We start from the raw sequence: 17,406 nt of genomic DNA on the forward strand, positions 1-17,406 counted from the left end.
CAATCCTGCTTGTGCTAAGAATTTTTGTTCTGATCATTCAGTGGAAGATTTTCCAGGCCAAAAAAAAGTGTTCTAAGAGGGATTAACAGCAACTTCCCACTTCCAATGCACAAGTTACTTACTGTGCCCTTGTACTCTTAAGAAGTTCCTTTACTGACTGCAGAGACTGTCACTAGATACACTAAGCATTAACCTTCAAAACAAGGATGACAGGATTTACAAAGGAAAATTCTTACATGGAAAGTGAAGTTGATATTCTCCTTCATACATGTAACTGGTGAATCTTTCTCTTCTGTTCCATAAACAAACACAGCTGGTGACACAAACCTACAACGGTTTAGAAGTTGTTAATTAATGGAATTGCTGTATATCCTTAGCATAACCTCCTGTTCCATGCTACCTCCAGTAAGATTGGTTCAAAGAAAATACCCAAGTTTGCATTTGAGTAAAGCCAGGAACACAGAGTAGAAATCCTCTACCTTTGGAGTAAGAATTATCTGCATTTTTACTCTTCCCTCTTAAAAAGGCAGATGAATCAGAAAAATTAATAAATCCCAAAATCCCAACACTATGCTCCATGAATGCCCCACAACAAACCCAGAATATGGTCCATGTTAAGCAAGGAAGCTGAGGATCTGCTATGCTCTTATTAAATACCTCTTTACATAAAAAAAACCAAACCCTGTTTTTAAAAAATATTAGTCTGTTAAGAGACAAGTTTGAAGCACCATAGATACCAAGGGGGTCTCATCTCAGAATTGTGGAAACAAAATCTTAGAAGTATATGGGTCAGACCCCAGGATAGCTGTGCCATGTCATTCCCAGGATTTTTCAGCTACATCACCTTCTGCTTAAAAACTTTGTGAATTTAGAGCAGTAACAAGACAACAGTTCTACGGATGTGGACGTATGCCAACAGCTGACTTACCCATGAGTATTTAACTCAATCTCATATTTTAGAGGTACAGCTAAAGTTAGTGAGTTATCCAGCAACATGTTCCCATCTTCATTTTTACTGTAAAAATACAATGACATAAAAATCTGTATTGAAGGCATCATCATATGCTATGCATTATTTCTGTAAACTAATACTAAACAGACATTGCAGTTTATAAAACCCAAAATATTTTATTGCTAACAACATGTCAGACACAAAAATCCCCACATTTTAGACAGGCAGAAAGCTGCTCATTATTTAAATATCTATTACCTGGTTTTTTGGATAATTTCTCTTGCTCTACAGATATGCAACCACTGTACTTTATTGCAATTGTGCTTTGCTAAGTCTTTCCAATGTTCCCTAGTCTGTTTTCCAAAGCTAATTTCATTGAGCAAATTTTATTAGACTTTACCAGGTAGCATTAACGATGATGTTGAGGTCCTCCTCTGCTCTGGTAAAGGAGCTTGCATCCAAGAGGAAACTATAATCCAGCTGTAGAACAAAAAAAATTTTGCTTATATATCATAAGACAGTTTAAATAAAAGTATTTTATTAAACTAATTTATAATTTCCTGCTCTAAAAAAATTCAGAACTAAGAAACACTTGATTTTTGTGTCTTCTACTCTCTGTCTATTGATCTAACATATTTGTCTGTAGTCTTAGTCAGCTCACTTGTCTAGAGCCCAAGCACTATCAGTTGATACATAATACATTGTTGTCCCTTAATGAATTATTCCAGCAACGGTTTAAGCAAATAATTTTAAAAGTAACAGGAGAGATACAGATACCAACATGATAAAAGATGTTAGTTGAGAATGAAGAAGAGATTCTGAAAAACAAGGGGTTTTTTTTTCCTCCATCATAAATCCTCATAACATATTTAGGGTGTTTCTAAAGCTAGGAATTTCACACATTGCTTACCTTTGATTTTTGATCTACATATAAATAACCAACACTGCACTCAAGTTTTACTGCATGAATTTCTTTATCTAACACATCACAATGTATCTGTTTTTCTTCCTAAAATAAAGGACAAATGATTAGTCATTAAAAAAAACAAACAGGTTTTTTCCCAGACATTTAAAATTACATGCACACACTGAAATTGGGTGCGTTATATTTTCCTGAACTACGCATTTGTTATTTCACTGATGCAAATATACAGGACATTCATATAATTCAAAACCACTTTAACATATTTTATATGGATTACTGTATCTGGTTATTTGTCTGCTGCTTGCTTATAGTGAAGCGAAGGCTCATGTTAAAAGCCAACCTCAGAAAGGTGGATCAGGGGGATTCTACAGAGACAACAGTTATTTTTAAAAGGCAGAAAGAGTACAGTTAGTTTTGTGACCTTTCATAAGCCTGTGTATTTGTGAAGAGGACAGATTCAATGAGATCTTTGTGATCAGTGAAAACATGATCATCAGACAAAAAGAAGCCATAACATCCTGAAATACATTTATAAACATATTTTTTATTATTCAAGTTGTTAGTGAAATTATTTAAGTCACTGAATTAATTAAATTGCACTTGATTTAGGTAGCTACAAGTCTGAGAACTTAAAAACTGGTGTTTCGTCAGCTTTTTTTGGCAGGAGGGGGATATGTGTTGTGTGGGTTGTCAGTATCTAAAAAAGCTCAACAATCCATAAACATAATTTGAAAAATGCCTAACTGAGAAAGAAAAATACCAAAGGATTACTCTTTGAGGGATTTTTTTTCTTACCAATTCTAAAACTCGAATGAAATAAAGACCTTTAGGGATTTGAATGTGGAGGATAGTTTCATATGCATCATCTCCAACATTAAGCAGAGAAACATTCAACAGTAAAGTCTTCATGCTTCCAACAACAAGATATGTTTTCTTATCATGAGGCCTGAAAAATAATTATCATAATATAAATGGAAAGTAATTCTATATACAGCTTGTTTGCAAAAATTTTTCTTTGCTGCCCTTTTAATTACTTTCAGCTGGTTCTGACAAAGCTCTGTTGGAGATGTAAAGAAAGCTTTTACTCTCCTGTAACTGAAGGTGCAACACCAGTTATAAGATGGTCAACTCCAGTACTGTACCTTTTAAAGTGGTTAATGTGAGAGCAGGAAAATTGTTATCAGCCCAGTTGTGCCTATGGCCTTTACAAGATCAGTCCTTCCCTTTACAGACCAGAATAGCAATGTACCACTGCTACAGTATTTTCAGACATTATTTCATAATTCACTCTTTGCACTCAAGATATAGGATTCAGTTAATATGAAACTCATCACAAAGAGGGCAAGTGAACATGCCTAGCTTATGATCTATGTGATGTTCTATAATCATGTTACAAGTACAGACATCCTATGGGGGGCCAAAAGTAAACTTCAGCTTGACATTAAAGTTTAATTAAGACCTGTAGAAAGGCTGCCTAGAAATAGACATTTATCAGATATTCTGGCTTGAAACCAAAGCATTAGTCACTGAACACCTTTGGGAAAGAAGCTGGCACTGAGAAAAGCAACAGAAGGCAAAAGCACTGCATAAGCAGATAGGTTCCAAGACAAAAGCGAATTGAAGAAAAACACAATGTTAACATTTCGGTAGCTTGTCAAGTTTAGGTTAAATTTTAACATTGTTTTACTAGTTATATGCCTACCATTCAGTCCTCTTATATGTATTAAAGCTAAGCTCATTAACAATATGCTGTCACAAAGATGCCTCCCAGCTTAACACACAAGTACACAAAAGCACCAGGTGCACATCTGGGACTACAACAAAGCTGAACTAGAGCTTTTCCCTGGTAATCATATTTCATTCTTCATTAAAAAATGCATGATGCAGACTAGAAATTTACAGACCAGGCCAAAATCTAAGCAATTTAAACAAAACATGATAGTGTATACATGAAGACTCATAACTCAGTAAGTAAAGCATTACATTGCCACCCCTATTTGATTTCATTCTTTTAAAACCAGAAGTGTTTGCTCTGCTCTTCAACGATAACGAATGCATTCTGTCTAGACAAAATAAATTAATGCTTCACAGCTAACTAGTTTTTAATCGACATTCTAGGGGCACAAGGTAATTTAAGGTGATACTTCACACTTTATCAAGATATTTAGACTATTTACACTGCAAATCTGCTACTAGTACCTAATGTCAAGCAGGTTTGTTGTAATCTGTTTTCCTTTCTTTGAGTTTTGAAGTACTTACAAAACTGCATTGCTAATTTCATGAACGAAAATGCTGCACAATCTTTCTTTCTGAAAAGTTTATGAGCATTCAAATAAAATAACCATCCAGCCTAAGAAAATTAAAGGGCTTATGACTCATGCTACGAGCCATGTGTTTAAGTAGGCAGAAAGATACTTATCTTACTCTGAAATCTATGAATATGAAAAAGCTTGTGCTCAGGATCACACAGGTGTGATTAATCAGCATTATATGATTGTCATCATCTTTCAGTGTCATTTTAGGTTGTTCAACCTAGTATTTCGATTCAAGTAGAATCAACTTTAAAAGTGATAAATTACACAATAAACAAACACCTAATTAGCTGAGATTCACAACAGGTACAATTTCTCTTTTTGCACACCAAAACCCCACATTTCTTACTTTGAAATACAATAGTCAGTAAAGAAAAACGCTGTGATGACAAAATATAACTTAAAATAATTAAGTGGCTCTTTTTCCTCATTTATTTAAGAATATTACATCTTAAGTTTTATACTGATTGAGACTTTGTACAGTGCAAATACAATATCTTCAGAAGATCAGCAGAAATAACCAATAGTTTGTCAATTTAACACTAGTTATGATCTCTGCATATTGAGTGCGCTTTGTGCAGTGTATCTTAGTCCAGTTATCTATGTTTTTGGGAAGAAGATCTATGTTGAGCTGTAAAATCTTCTAAATATGTAGTAACAGTTCTTCAATTATATAGATTTCTGTTACATTTCCTGGAAGATTTATGATTTAAAAATATTCTTCAACTAAACACAGCTCTAATCCTTGTATTTTCTCAGGGAGTCCACAGTCTACTTTTGCAAATTCATGTTATTTATATATAAAAGACTAAGGAATAATTTAGATGAAATCTGACTGAATCATTCTCAAAACAATGAAAGCTACATTATACTTACTTTGGAAAAACAACTCTTCCAGAAACTCTTAAGTCAGCAGAGCAATTTTCCTGGGAGCAATGTCGTGCAAAAATAAACTGTAAAAGCCAAATTAAAAAAAAAAAAAGGCACTTCAGTGTATTATTCAGTTAGAGTATTTAACAGAAAGAAACCTATCATCTAGTAACTAAGTATTTGGAAGTGTCTGATAGCTCTTACTCCTAAAAAGCAATTCCATGAGTCTGTGATTTACCATTCTGTGTATCCAGAGTAACAGTGGAGAGAGAGGCTTTCCAGACTCAGTGTCTCACAGTAAAACCAGTGGGTGTACGTTCAGACAAATTTTTAAAAGTAGTACATAAAGAGAGCAGAGTGTTTTAAAAGATCCAGAACTGATGTCTCTGCAGTCTCTCCTTCAACATAAGATTTTCTTTACACAACCTTTACTTATCATATTGTCAGAAAGGTTTGATGAGAGTAGCGACACCATAAGTTGCATGTGTCTGTGCCTTGGTTATCAGTGTGCTGCTATAGAGCATGTTTATGTCACTATATTCAACAACACCCTCTTTATTCTCTATAATTCTGAGGTTACTAAAATAAAATTTTGAATGAAGATGAAAAGGTAAAGCATGCCATATGAAAGAAGCTTTCACATATCTCAAAAGTTCTGATGGTCAACTGTATCTTAATTACATGAAGGTTACTATTTGTGAAAAGTCATAATGTGTTTATGACCATTTGGTAGTTGAAAATTCAGTGCATTCTGGTTTTTGCTAAAGTCAAAGTCTACTAACACAATAAGTTTCTTTTGGAGGGGAAAAAGTTAATTTCATATTTATGAAAGGATACAGAATATACTCTTTTGTTCCCCCCTCAGACTGTGTCTGAAAACTTGCAATACCTTCAAAGAACTAATATTTCAGCAACATTGTCAAAAGACTTCAAGATTAATACCAACATGATATTGTGTATTTAATACAGAATTAATTTGAAAGAACTGTTTTATAGTGGAAAGTGACTCATACAGTGTAGCTGTAAAAGAATACATATTTCAAAGAGTGAATTTCATACATGTGTGATCTGAGGTATATACTATTATATATTCAGGCAACTTCTCAGCACATACCTTTTATTTATTTTTAAATCATAATACAGATTGTATACAAGTTCTGTAACCATCTTTTAGCAAAAAATTAGGCATTTTTTTAGCATTGTAATTTATTAATTAAGATCAAGGTACTAGGTGTGGGCCTGGAAAATGCATTCCTGGAAAATGCATGCCATGGATCTGTGAAGCATTTTTAACTGAAGACTAAACCACAAATATTTACTTACTACATAGAAAAAAAAGAGAACTCATACACTAACCTTGCTTTTTATAATATCTTTTTCCTTCCTCCGTTGAAGAACAGGTTGAAGTGGTGAAAATTCTTGAGCATTTCTTTTCTGTAGAATATGATGCCCCAGACGATAACTCGCTTCAACATATACAGGAGTCAAGATATCCCTTACATCTTTCTATGAAAATTGGAAACCTAATAAGTTAATCATATAAGACAAGACATGTATGCTTATGTTTTAAAGTTATAAGGTTGCCTAGAACTAACTAAAACAGCAACACTTTTTTTTCACATGTAAAATAATTCCATATGGCTCATATACTTTTCCAGACATCTCCGTTGCTGAAGGAGGTAATCAGAAACACAGAAAAGCATAATCTGTTCAATGACAGCATCAGGCATTTCAGAATGGAAGATTCTTCTGTTATGAGAAATCTTATTGAATAGTGAACCTACTTCTGTCAATAAAACTGCCTTACAGACCTATGAAATGCTGTACTGCCCAAGTACAGAAAAATAGGGAAGAGCTGGCTAAAATGGAGAAAGCAAAGCAGTGGGATAATGCCAGACAAAACCTGTGGGTATTTTTGTATGAAATCAAAAGGAGTTCTCCAACGGTACCATTAAATCAGGGCTTGACTGAATTTTATTTTTATGCCTCTTTATTTCTCATTCTGTGTTAAAAAAAGATCGAACCCCTCAATAAATGACCGTTTTGTAAATGAAGCCTTGACTGCATAGGAATGTTGCAGATCAGAGTCCAAACTACCTACTTGTGAAAACTGAACAGCTTGAAGCACCAAGTACTAGCAATAGCAAACCTGATTAAATTATTCCCTAAGTGTAGGGGATAGATAGACACTGATTGTCCCTCCACATGGGCACTACTTTAATTCTTATCTGCAAGCTTGCGTTAGCAAAACTGCACATTATCTAATTCATAATAATTTTCCACAAGGTCTTCTCTGCATCTGCTTTATATTACTTCCATTATACTAATTAGCTATTAATTAGCCTTTACTCAAAATACATAAAATTTGTATTGTCTCTTGCAAGGACTGTACTTGACAGACATTCACACTTACTTAACTTTAGGAGCTTCAGTGGGTGGAAGGAGATGCTTATAATGCTATTAATTAAGAACTAAGAAGAAAATTGAATTCTATGGAGGAAAAAATACTAATGATAAACTATAGGAAGTGATGAGTCAAATCAATTCCTTCCTCCTACACAAATGCCTGTGATGCTGGTACAGCAATCTGTACAAGGTTGGCTGTCAATCAGATCTCTCTTATTTTACAAAACTCTTGTAAGTAAGTGGCAATTTTCCATTGCTCCTGTAAGAAACATTCACTTAGGTGCAACTACCAGTTGAGATGCATCTGGGCAATTTTCCAGTAGACAACATAACCTTTCCTTTCTACCCAGAAGCTTTATCGTAAAGAATTGGCTTCTAATGGTGTCATAAACAAAAAGTAAGTGAAAGGAAGAAAGAAGAAAAATACATGGAAGGATTTTTCCCTGCAGGTTTTTTTGTAGCTGTAGAAAATTAAGTCTATTTTCCAGCCTCTGTGCAGGATCAACTGCATCAGTCACCCTGAGAGATGTTTGTTTCAAAAGGTCACAGAATTGCTACCTTGAGGATTTTAAAGAAAAGGCTAAGCAAACTAGTCTATTATTTTATTACCCTTGTTTCCTCTTAAATCTAAATAATCCCTGTCCTTAGTATTTCTTTAAAGAATTCTTTCCCCCCTTAGATAAGGTCTTAGAGGAAATAAGTCTATTTTTTTCTAAGTTTAATGAAATGTGGTTCCTTTTTGCTCATTGGTTTTTATTGTTTGTTGTGGTTTAGGACTTCCAAGTTCTTCCCATTTATCCTCAAAATTTTGTTGGAATACACAAGCTTCTAAGATGTTTGACAGAATTAATCACTTTTACTCTTCCTTCTCCATTGAATGGCCTTAAAAATATTACATCCTTGTCCTGATTTCAGGGTTTTTTTCCACTTTCAAGACAAGTCCCTCATTCATCTTTCAGAGGGATACATCAAGCATGAATATGACAGTTCAATCCCTCCAGGGCAACAGTGACTTTGGGACTACTTTGCAGTTAAGATCTTACTGACTAGATTCTTAATAACTTATTTCTAAGTCACTATCATACTCAGTTTGAAAGGATGGTGGTTGTTGGATCGAACTCTACTTCTGAAACCAAGAGCCAGCTTCCTGCTGCTCAGCAGCTGGTGCCATCTCTGTTACTGGTGTGAGTACAGGCCTCCCTGGCCAGCTGACACCCTGCAGGTCTCCAACAGCCTCCTGCTGAGTGCCCAGTGCTCTGGCAGCACTTCTACCTCAGTGGCTTCTCTTCTGAAGCACTTCTACCAGCAGATTTCTTCTACAACAAAGTTGCCCCTACATCTTCACAGACGGAGAACTGTAACCGTGTTCACTACAAAACTCATGTAGGAGAAAGACATATCTGTGCAGGCTTCACATTTGTAAGCACAGGAGTAGAGAGATCATTTTTTCAGCACAGTGCACATTCTCCATATTGTTCAGATCTAAATTCATTAATGAAACTCTCATGAGTGCTCTTCCTGCCCTTTTCCACCTTTAGCTTATATGAATATTCCCCTTGGTGAGTGCTGCATCCCTTGGAGGAAAAAAAAATAAAAAATCAAACAATCCCAAGCAAGTGCTCTTCTTCACACCCAGCTAGCCTTCAGCTCCTTGCAACAAATTCACAAAACAGACCACACTATAAACCTTGAACTATAGACTGTTTTCTAGCAATTGCCTTCATTTCACTTCCTATGGATCAGGGATGGGCTTTTGTCTTATTAGCCGAGTCTACCTTAACTTCTCACAGTAAAAATGGGAGCAAGACCATACATGTGTTCTTTGAAATAGTTACAAATGACAAAACATAATAAAAATCACAAGTTTTAAGATTTTGCACTAAGGAGTTCATTGGAAAGTTCCATCAGAAACATTCAAAACATGCATGTTACACTGTATCTTCTTGGTTGCTCCAAAACGGCCTCACTCTATGATCTGTCATTCATAAAAAATGTTGAAAAATGTCAAGACTGCTCATGTCCTATTTAATCACTGTGATTATCATTATTCTGCATTTTCTCACCAACATAAGAGATGGCAGACTCTCTGACTTCTCTACAGAAAGCTGAGAAAGCATCAGAATTAGTATATAATAAATGTGGAAGTTATGAACACAAATATTTTACTTTCAAAATGATGCGATGCAATTGTAAACAAAACAGGTTTCTTTGCAGCAGGTATGCTTTTCAAAGGAGACCAAAGGCAACACACACTGAAAATTACATTACCCTCATAAATGCTGGATGATCTTTGCAGGCAGTATTCTTGCTATAAATCTTTACTTTTCCTGAGATTGTATCAGATGTTCCGTTGGAAGAAAAATAGAACCTTGCTTGTGTATCCTCTTTTCTGGTCACATCAACACTCAGATTATAAAGCAATACTGCAAAATAAAACCCCGGGAAAATAAAGGTTGTAAAATCTTTAGGTGTTCTGATTTTCATGAATTTATGATAGAAATTACATCTTCTGACTCACTTCCTCAAGTATGTTCTCTAACATCCATTTTAAAATGCTCTGCTTAAAAATGCTCTGACATAAATCCATACCTAATGAAAGCTTCTCAAACTCTGAAAATTGATTGCTTCATGACTGTTCCCTGATACATGCTTTTACATCAGGGATAGTTTTATCAGGTTATATTTATAGTTTTCTACCAGAATCTATTTAAAGAAAACCCACTTCAGTTACTTGACAAATTACAACAAACTGGTAGGTAAACAAACACTGACAAATATTGTTGAACTTCACAGGTTTTTCTATGTAAGTTAGCATGAATTGCATGAATTGATAGCAAGTTGCAGAGCACTGCTGATCTTTTACTTAATCTTTGCCAAAAGTTGAGCTAGATTATCTACAATTTCTGCTACTTTTTTTATGAAGTTGAAGAGTCTCATGTCCAAGTCCAGCAAGCATGATCCAGTCTGAGCGCTCATCTTTCAAAATGAATATGAATATCAAAAGATCTGGACTTGTAACTCTACAGTTCATCATTGCAATATGTTCTCTGTAACATGTTCCTAAAGGATATTTTATGTTCTCACACAGAAGAGTTAAACAATTTAATTTTATATACCATGTATTTGCAGGGCTGTTTGCAGTTTACAAATAGCACACGACAAGTAGGTTAAAAGCACCCAGGCAATAGTCAAATTTAGACTGTAAATTATCTTAAATAAATTCACCATAAATATTCTTCTGATAGATATTGCTTCAAGCAATACTGTTTTGTCAAAAGCAAAACAGGCATTATATAAAAGATAATACAAGATATATTTTTCAGTAATTTTGGTGGGACTCCCTCTCTTTCATATCATGTTCCACGATGGTATGATCAGGTGCTTGAGCTATTTTAGGAAGGAACTGTCTTCTCTCTATTGCTAAGTGGAAGTCTGCATCCCACAGCAGTCCCATATGGTTTGGTCCATGCCTGGGAGGACTGCTTTTAGAGGACATCTCAACTTTTCATTTTATTCTGAACTCAGATTAATGGTCTACTAAATACCAGTAGCATTATTCTGGAAATAGGTGCATTTATATTGAATACATATACTGGTTTTTTTTCCCAGTAGCTTACCAACATAACCAGGTACCTCTCGTCCTCTATAGGTAAAGCATATCTTCAAATTCATACAGGTGGCAGGCTGGTCATTTTCCATGCAGTTTAAATTAGTTCGATTTATTGAATTAGGATGTTTTAAAGAAGCTTCAACAATTATCACTGGTTTTGTTCTAAGAACAGAAAAGAGTAAATGCTCACAAATAATGTTCAGAAATAGCTTACACAATCTGTGCAAAACGAACCATTTTTGACAATCTATTTTTATATTTTACCATCATCATTTTTAAGCTATTTGCACTTTTTAGATAGCTTCAAATAGTTCTATGTGCATTATTTGTTGCCTCAAGAAGTTTCAGATATTCAGAAAATATCAGAAAATTATATTTCATTTTCTTCAAGGTGTTTACTTAAATGTTTGATTTGTAGACCATTCTAGAGCCTAATGACTGAAGTTCAAGACATCAATAAGAATATAATGAGGTTAAATTATACTACTGAGTTTTACTAAACTACACTAAAAAACAGAGTTAAATTGTATGGTCTTCAAAGGCACTGAAACATAGTGATCTCACCTCAGCACCACAGCAGAATCGGAGAAAAATGCACCAACTGCTACATCTGTACAAAAAATTTGTATCAATAAGCATAATTTGTCAACAAGAATTACTTCTCAGGTACAAGCATTTTGTAGCATTTTCACCTTTTGGTCAGCATTAAAACACCATTTGCCCTTTATTTATAAGAAGGGATATGCTGATATTCAAAGGTCCAGACAATGATTCCTGAAATACTTGTCCACTGTCCATTAACACTGCATGCTCATTTACTGGACTCCCAGATATTGATAATGTTATGATTTGATTTCTATTCCATGTTTAAGTGGCGGATACTGAAGGACAATTCAGCTAAATAGGAGGCACTTGCCTTCTTTCTAATCCTGATATTCAATATTGCTAAACACACACACACACATATATAGTTATATATGTATAAAAAATGAATTGCTTATATATATTATATGCATGAAATTATACATAGAGAGAAAGAGAAAAAATTATTTAATTTATTCCAAGCTAACTGAAACCTATTAATGCGACAAGGAAAGAAATATACACGGTATATACACACACCTATCAAATGAGGTAGCAAAAGTGAATTGTCAGATGACTCTAAATGATACAAGGGTCTGAGGATGACTTGCAAATCAGTAAACAACAGGTGACCTGAGAGCAGACTACTTGTAAACTATCTTTTAGCCCAGCACTATAAATTAACCTGGGTAACACTTCTGTGGGCAGAGCCAGAGCACACACCATGCAGTTCATGGTAACTTTGCGCTTTTACATCCGCAGGGGCAGGATAGACATACTTGACCTGACACGACACTAATCTGCAAAATGTTAAAATATTTAAAATATAATAAATATATAAAGCAATTAATGTATACTTGGAAACAGCTGACTTGTTTTACACCAAATTAACACTACCATGTTGTGCCCACAACAACTCCACAAGGGTCTTATTCAATGCCATGAGCCCTAAGAGGGGTTAACGTGTTGTTCACACAGAGTCAAGGAGCTCATCGCTCATGGCAAAATCCAGACTTTGTGAAGGCCAGTAATATACTTAGGTTGGCACACTAATCTGCTCAAGAAACATGCTTCCAGTGCCCGAACCAGCTCATTGTGACATTAGCAGATGAGATAGCTGCTTTAAAAATAAAAAATATGTTTTTCTTACTCTTGTGCACTACAATCTTACTATTGCATTGTTCTCAGTCCTCAAATAATAGTTAGATGACCGTGAAAATTGACTGCTTGGCCTCAGTTTTACCTCTTCTTTTTTTTTTTCAAAACACAAGATGTGACATGTTGTCTTAATAACAGATCTTGCTTCTGTTAAAAGTATCAAGTAGCACAGTAGTGTTGTTCCCTATGAATTTCTACTCTTTTAAAAATGAAAAATAAAGAACATTGTTTAATTTACCTTGATATCCATTGTTATCTGCATCAATGCCACTTGCTATGGATTGTCCAAACATGCTTAAAGAATTACTGACTTGATGTCCTTGTATTCTCTGAGGAGGGAAAGGTAAAAGATAAAATTATTCTTGGAAAGCTAATCTCTGAGCTACAATGTTATCCCAACTCCTGAAGGCAATGATGTGCTTCCTCAATTCCTGCAAATGTTAAGTCCCATAAACCCTGTCTAAAGTCCCAAACCCAATTTATTTCTCTCTTAGAGTACAGGTTATATTATGACTGGAAATCACAGATTACATAAAAATTTTCTGAAGTCTTTTACAGTACTTCAGGTGGTCATAGTGTTAAATGAAGGGAAAACCCTCTCAGATTTAAACTTACTTTTTTTCTGGATTGATTATTTTTCACTGAAAAAGCGTACCTGTGAAAACGATGGTGTTATTCCATCTTCCCTGCCATTGTAAATATAAATAGCCCCTTTTAGATTATCTTCATGTGGAGCCCCAATTGCCACATCTGTGGAAAAGCAATTTAGCAATGATCAGCTGAGTAGGAAATATGAACAAGGAATGGTTAAAGGAATGCAAGTCATGATGCATGCAGTGCCAGACCAAATTTACTTGACTGAATTCAAAAATAGTGCTGAACATAGATACGAAGAAAACAAAAACAATACAGAGCAGCTCAGTAGTCTGACTCTACCTGAATTGCTATTTTTCTGGAAAACAAGGGTCAAATACAGCTATTTTGTTCAAGACAAAGTCTTGTAAGTTTCTAGCAATACTTATTTTGACCCTTAAAAAGTGTAAAGGCTACCATGAAAATAGCTGATATAGTCTCCCAGCTTGAAGGTTGTTTTCAATATCTCCATATATTTAGTACTTCTTATTGGTGACACAGAAGCAGATCTAGACTCAATGTTTAATGTTTATTTATGATGTTACAAAATTGCCAAATTGTTCCCTAACCTTTGTCTCAGATATCTAAAACAGGATTAGTTTTGAGGTCCAGCACCAAAAATTACAGACTGTTATCACTTTATACTCATGCTCTTCATTAAAGAGAAGAACCTAATTCTTGACTGTGAAGCAGCTATATTTCAAGTCAGGAAAAAAAAGGTCAAGCCCCAAACTTAAACTATTTTGAGACTTCCAAAATCCTCCTGTCTATCATGACAGTCCACTGATCTAAGAGAATGAAACCCAGGGGGTTTTCTTTGTATTCTTACCTTCAAAACCATCATTATCTATGTCTCCTAGGTTGGCTATGGACTCTCCAAACCTCGCTGCATATGAGTCACTCCCGCTGAGCTCTATGTTCAGTTCAACCATCTTTGCTTCCTGAAGGAAAACAGAGTCAATGGCACATTACAGAGCATCTTCCAGGTGACCTGGAACATTACTCAAAATGTTAAAACTGCCTTGGTTCCCAATGTATCATCCTACCAAACTCCTTATGTAGAAGCAAGCATTATCAAAGATATTTCACAGTATTTAGTGTAAGAATAATAAAGAATAAGTTGCTCTTTAAGAAAGAGAACACCAATGTGTTCCCACAGCAAACACCTGTTAACAGGTGCTGTTAACAGCAGCAAGCTTATATCAAAATATAAAGCCTTACTGCTCTGAGAAAACTGCACACGCTAAAAAGGTAGTAAATAGTAGCTGCTTCAGAGCCATTGTATGTGCCTTAGTGAGTTTTAGGTATCCTGTAGTGACTTAGTTCTCTGTAAGAAAAAGTTAAGAAAAGGTTAATAGCAAGCATAAGAGAATAAATACGATATAGTGTGAAAAGGAAGGGAAATAAGACTTGAAGATAAAATTTGGAAAGCCAGACAAATTCAAAAGCACACAAAAATAGTGATTACACTGTCACTTCTGAACTCTTAGAAAGACTAAAAAGAAGCTAATTCTAATGCATGATCTGTCCAGTTACTTTATGTGCAAAACGGAGGACTACCACTCTCTTTCCTGACTGGTACCAGAAACTGCACGCAAATTTTTCATTCCTTGTTTGTTTCTAAAGTACTTAAAAAGTTGCCCTTCACATGCTAGTTCAATGGAAGCACAGTAATGGAGGAGAGCTTGCAAAGGGGCTGCAGGGACAGGCTGTCACCCCCTGAAGCTTCTGGGAAACAAACCCAGCCTGTCTTCAGTTCTAACACTACTGTAAGTAACCGCGTTACAGCTGACACTGCTGGCCTTTGCGGGCAGCCTACACACTCCTGCTGGGGTTGTCATCACAGTTCTACAGTTGTTTTTCCTGTATCTTGAAATATTGTATGATAATAGAGAGGAAATCTCTTCTTAGCCTGTTATATTAAAATGGCTGTGTTGCCATGTGTTTCTAAGACAAAATACTTACAGAACCTGAATTAATATAGACATAAACTCTTCCTTCTTCTCTGACGGTACTTTGCATTGGAGCACCAACTAGCAAGTCTGAGAGGCCATCTGAATTCAGGTCCACAGCACAAACTGCAGCTCCGAAGTAAGAACCAAGCTGTGTGCAAGCAAGAAATCATTACTATTTTTGAATTTTGATGAAGACGTGCTAGAAGTTATAAGGTGCAGAAAAGTAGTAGGAAATATTTACCTTTTTACCTCTTAGTTCAAATAGAATGTTTAGTTGCCTCTCAATGCTAAAAATGTAGGCCTAAAATGAAAAGAAAATACAAGAGGAGTTCGGCAAACTATAATCTGAAATATTTCCCTCTGCTTTCTCTACAGCACGTGCTAGAGAATCAGCAAAGCAACACACAATATCACAAGCTACAGCTATTTACTATTTCCTATCTGCACCTTTCTTTAACATCATAGTGCACATCATTGTTATCTAGATTGTTTACCCTAATTCCTTCTTTAACTTTTCTCCCAGTGAGAAGTCATACCTATTGGATACTTGTCTTTAATATATTAATCCAAGTTGGAAAATCATGTGTGTTTTTGTGGGGCTATATTTTTCAAACCAATAGTATAGACAATCCCTTACTTTACCAGTCTGCTCCTGTTGGGGGGCCCCTCCAATTACTTCTGTACTGTCTGGTGTCAGAAAATGTCCAGCTCCAACAGCATATCCTGTAAATTAAAAATACACTATTCAGTACTGGAAATGCTATGTAGAGAAAAAAAAGTGGGAGCATGCCACATAAAAGCTGTCAACACCACAGATTATTGTGAGTCTGACATTCAGACCTCATGTAAATTAGCAACGAAAACAGAAAAGAAAGTTTTTGAAACAAAAGCAAAAGGTTAATACAAACATTAAGTTTCAGCAAGCAAAAACAAGTGCCAGAAACACTTATTTTTTCCCCAGGAACTCAATTATCTGCCATACTTTAAAAGCCAGTAAATTGCAAACACCTTCTGTTAATGCATATTCTGCAATTGTTCAGTGAGTCCATATTGTAATACAAATAAAAATGATCACAAGTCCATTCACTGCATTGTGGAAACACTTGATTCAATTGTTACTCTGACTATCGTAACTGCACTGCAGCAAAATTAAATGTAGTGCCGCTCATACGCACGTGCACGTACACACACACACAGAGCACTGTAGGCATACACATGAAAACATCAGGAATAAAGTGGAGCAAAAGCCTGATTATATATTAAGAAAACATTACATCAGCTTTTGTAAATGAATCTAGGTAACAAAGCATCACTGTATGTGTAGACAGATCCTAAACAGGACCATATTTTGGTGCAGACATCCAGACATGGAATTGCAAAAGGAAGGCTAACGCCTCAACCTGTAGCTGCCCAAGTTATCCTTACTCTTTCCAGAATACATTACAGATAAGTTGAAACTGGTAAGACAGTTAACATATTCTGCTACTCTTGCATTTACTAAATGACTGCTGATTTTCACAGCATGCAGAGAGACTAGAAAAATCATCTTGGATCAGATAAGAACAAGCCTTGAATCTTCATCTGTGAAGATAACTGTACAGAATTCAAGTTCTCATTAAGACATCTTTTTCTTTTCATATTTTAAGCTAAAAGAGGTGAACAAAGCAATTTATCACTTAAAGGTCAACATCTAGTTTTTATTTATTTAACAAAAAATTAAGCTTAAGTGGATGAACCTTAATTTACTTCCTCTGACATTTATTTTCTAGTTATTTTGGTTCTGCTAAAGTGTAAACATTGGTAATTCTTAAGAACTTAAAAAAAAAGCACCAAAGAGACAAAAAAAATTACAGTATTCACATAGCCCTCACTTTTATTTAATGGTATTAAAATGTCTGGTGGGGGGCAGGCAAAAATCACATAATTGACCATTTAAAAGCACAGATGAATGAAATTTTATTTACAACTCCAAAATTCTCTCCTCTTTTCAGAAAACTGACAAA

The 17,406-nt window shown here is 35.2% G+C and overlaps 1 protein-coding gene across 1 annotated transcript in view; it reads right to left on the reverse strand.

The window, feature by feature from the left end:
- Positions 1-17,406, reverse strand: part of ITGA4 (integrin subunit alpha 4) — a 35,472-nt gene that overhangs the window by 6,041 nt on the left and 12,025 nt on the right. The window contains exons 7-22 of the mRNA XM_064660697.1: positions 16,041-16,126; positions 15,645-15,704; positions 15,414-15,551; positions 14,278-14,389; positions 13,471-13,565; positions 13,054-13,144; positions 11,640-11,685; positions 11,083-11,237; positions 9,734-9,888; positions 6,416-6,565; positions 5,066-5,142; positions 2,673-2,823; positions 1,863-1,961; positions 1,353-1,432; positions 929-1,015; positions 237-327 (exon numbers count right to left, since the gene is read on the reverse strand). Of these exons, the coding sequence (XP_064516767.1) occupies positions 237-327; positions 929-1,015; positions 1,353-1,432; positions 1,863-1,961; positions 2,673-2,823; positions 5,066-5,142; positions 6,416-6,565; positions 9,734-9,888; positions 11,083-11,237; positions 11,640-11,685; positions 13,054-13,144; positions 13,471-13,565; positions 14,278-14,389; positions 15,414-15,551; positions 15,645-15,704; positions 16,041-16,126 (1,673 nt within the window). The remainder of the gene's footprint in view (positions 1-236; positions 328-928; positions 1,016-1,352; positions 1,433-1,862; positions 1,962-2,672; positions 2,824-5,065; positions 5,143-6,415; positions 6,566-9,733; positions 9,889-11,082; positions 11,238-11,639; positions 11,686-13,053; positions 13,145-13,470; positions 13,566-14,277; positions 14,390-15,413; positions 15,552-15,644; positions 15,705-16,040; positions 16,127-17,406) is intronic.

Source organism: Pseudopipra pipra, chromosome 7, assembly GCF_036250125.1.
Source record: "Pseudopipra pipra isolate bDixPip1 chromosome 7, bDixPip1.hap1, whole genome shotgun sequence".
Taxonomy (NCBI): Eukaryota; Metazoa; Chordata; class Aves; order Passeriformes; family Pipridae; genus Pseudopipra; species Pseudopipra pipra.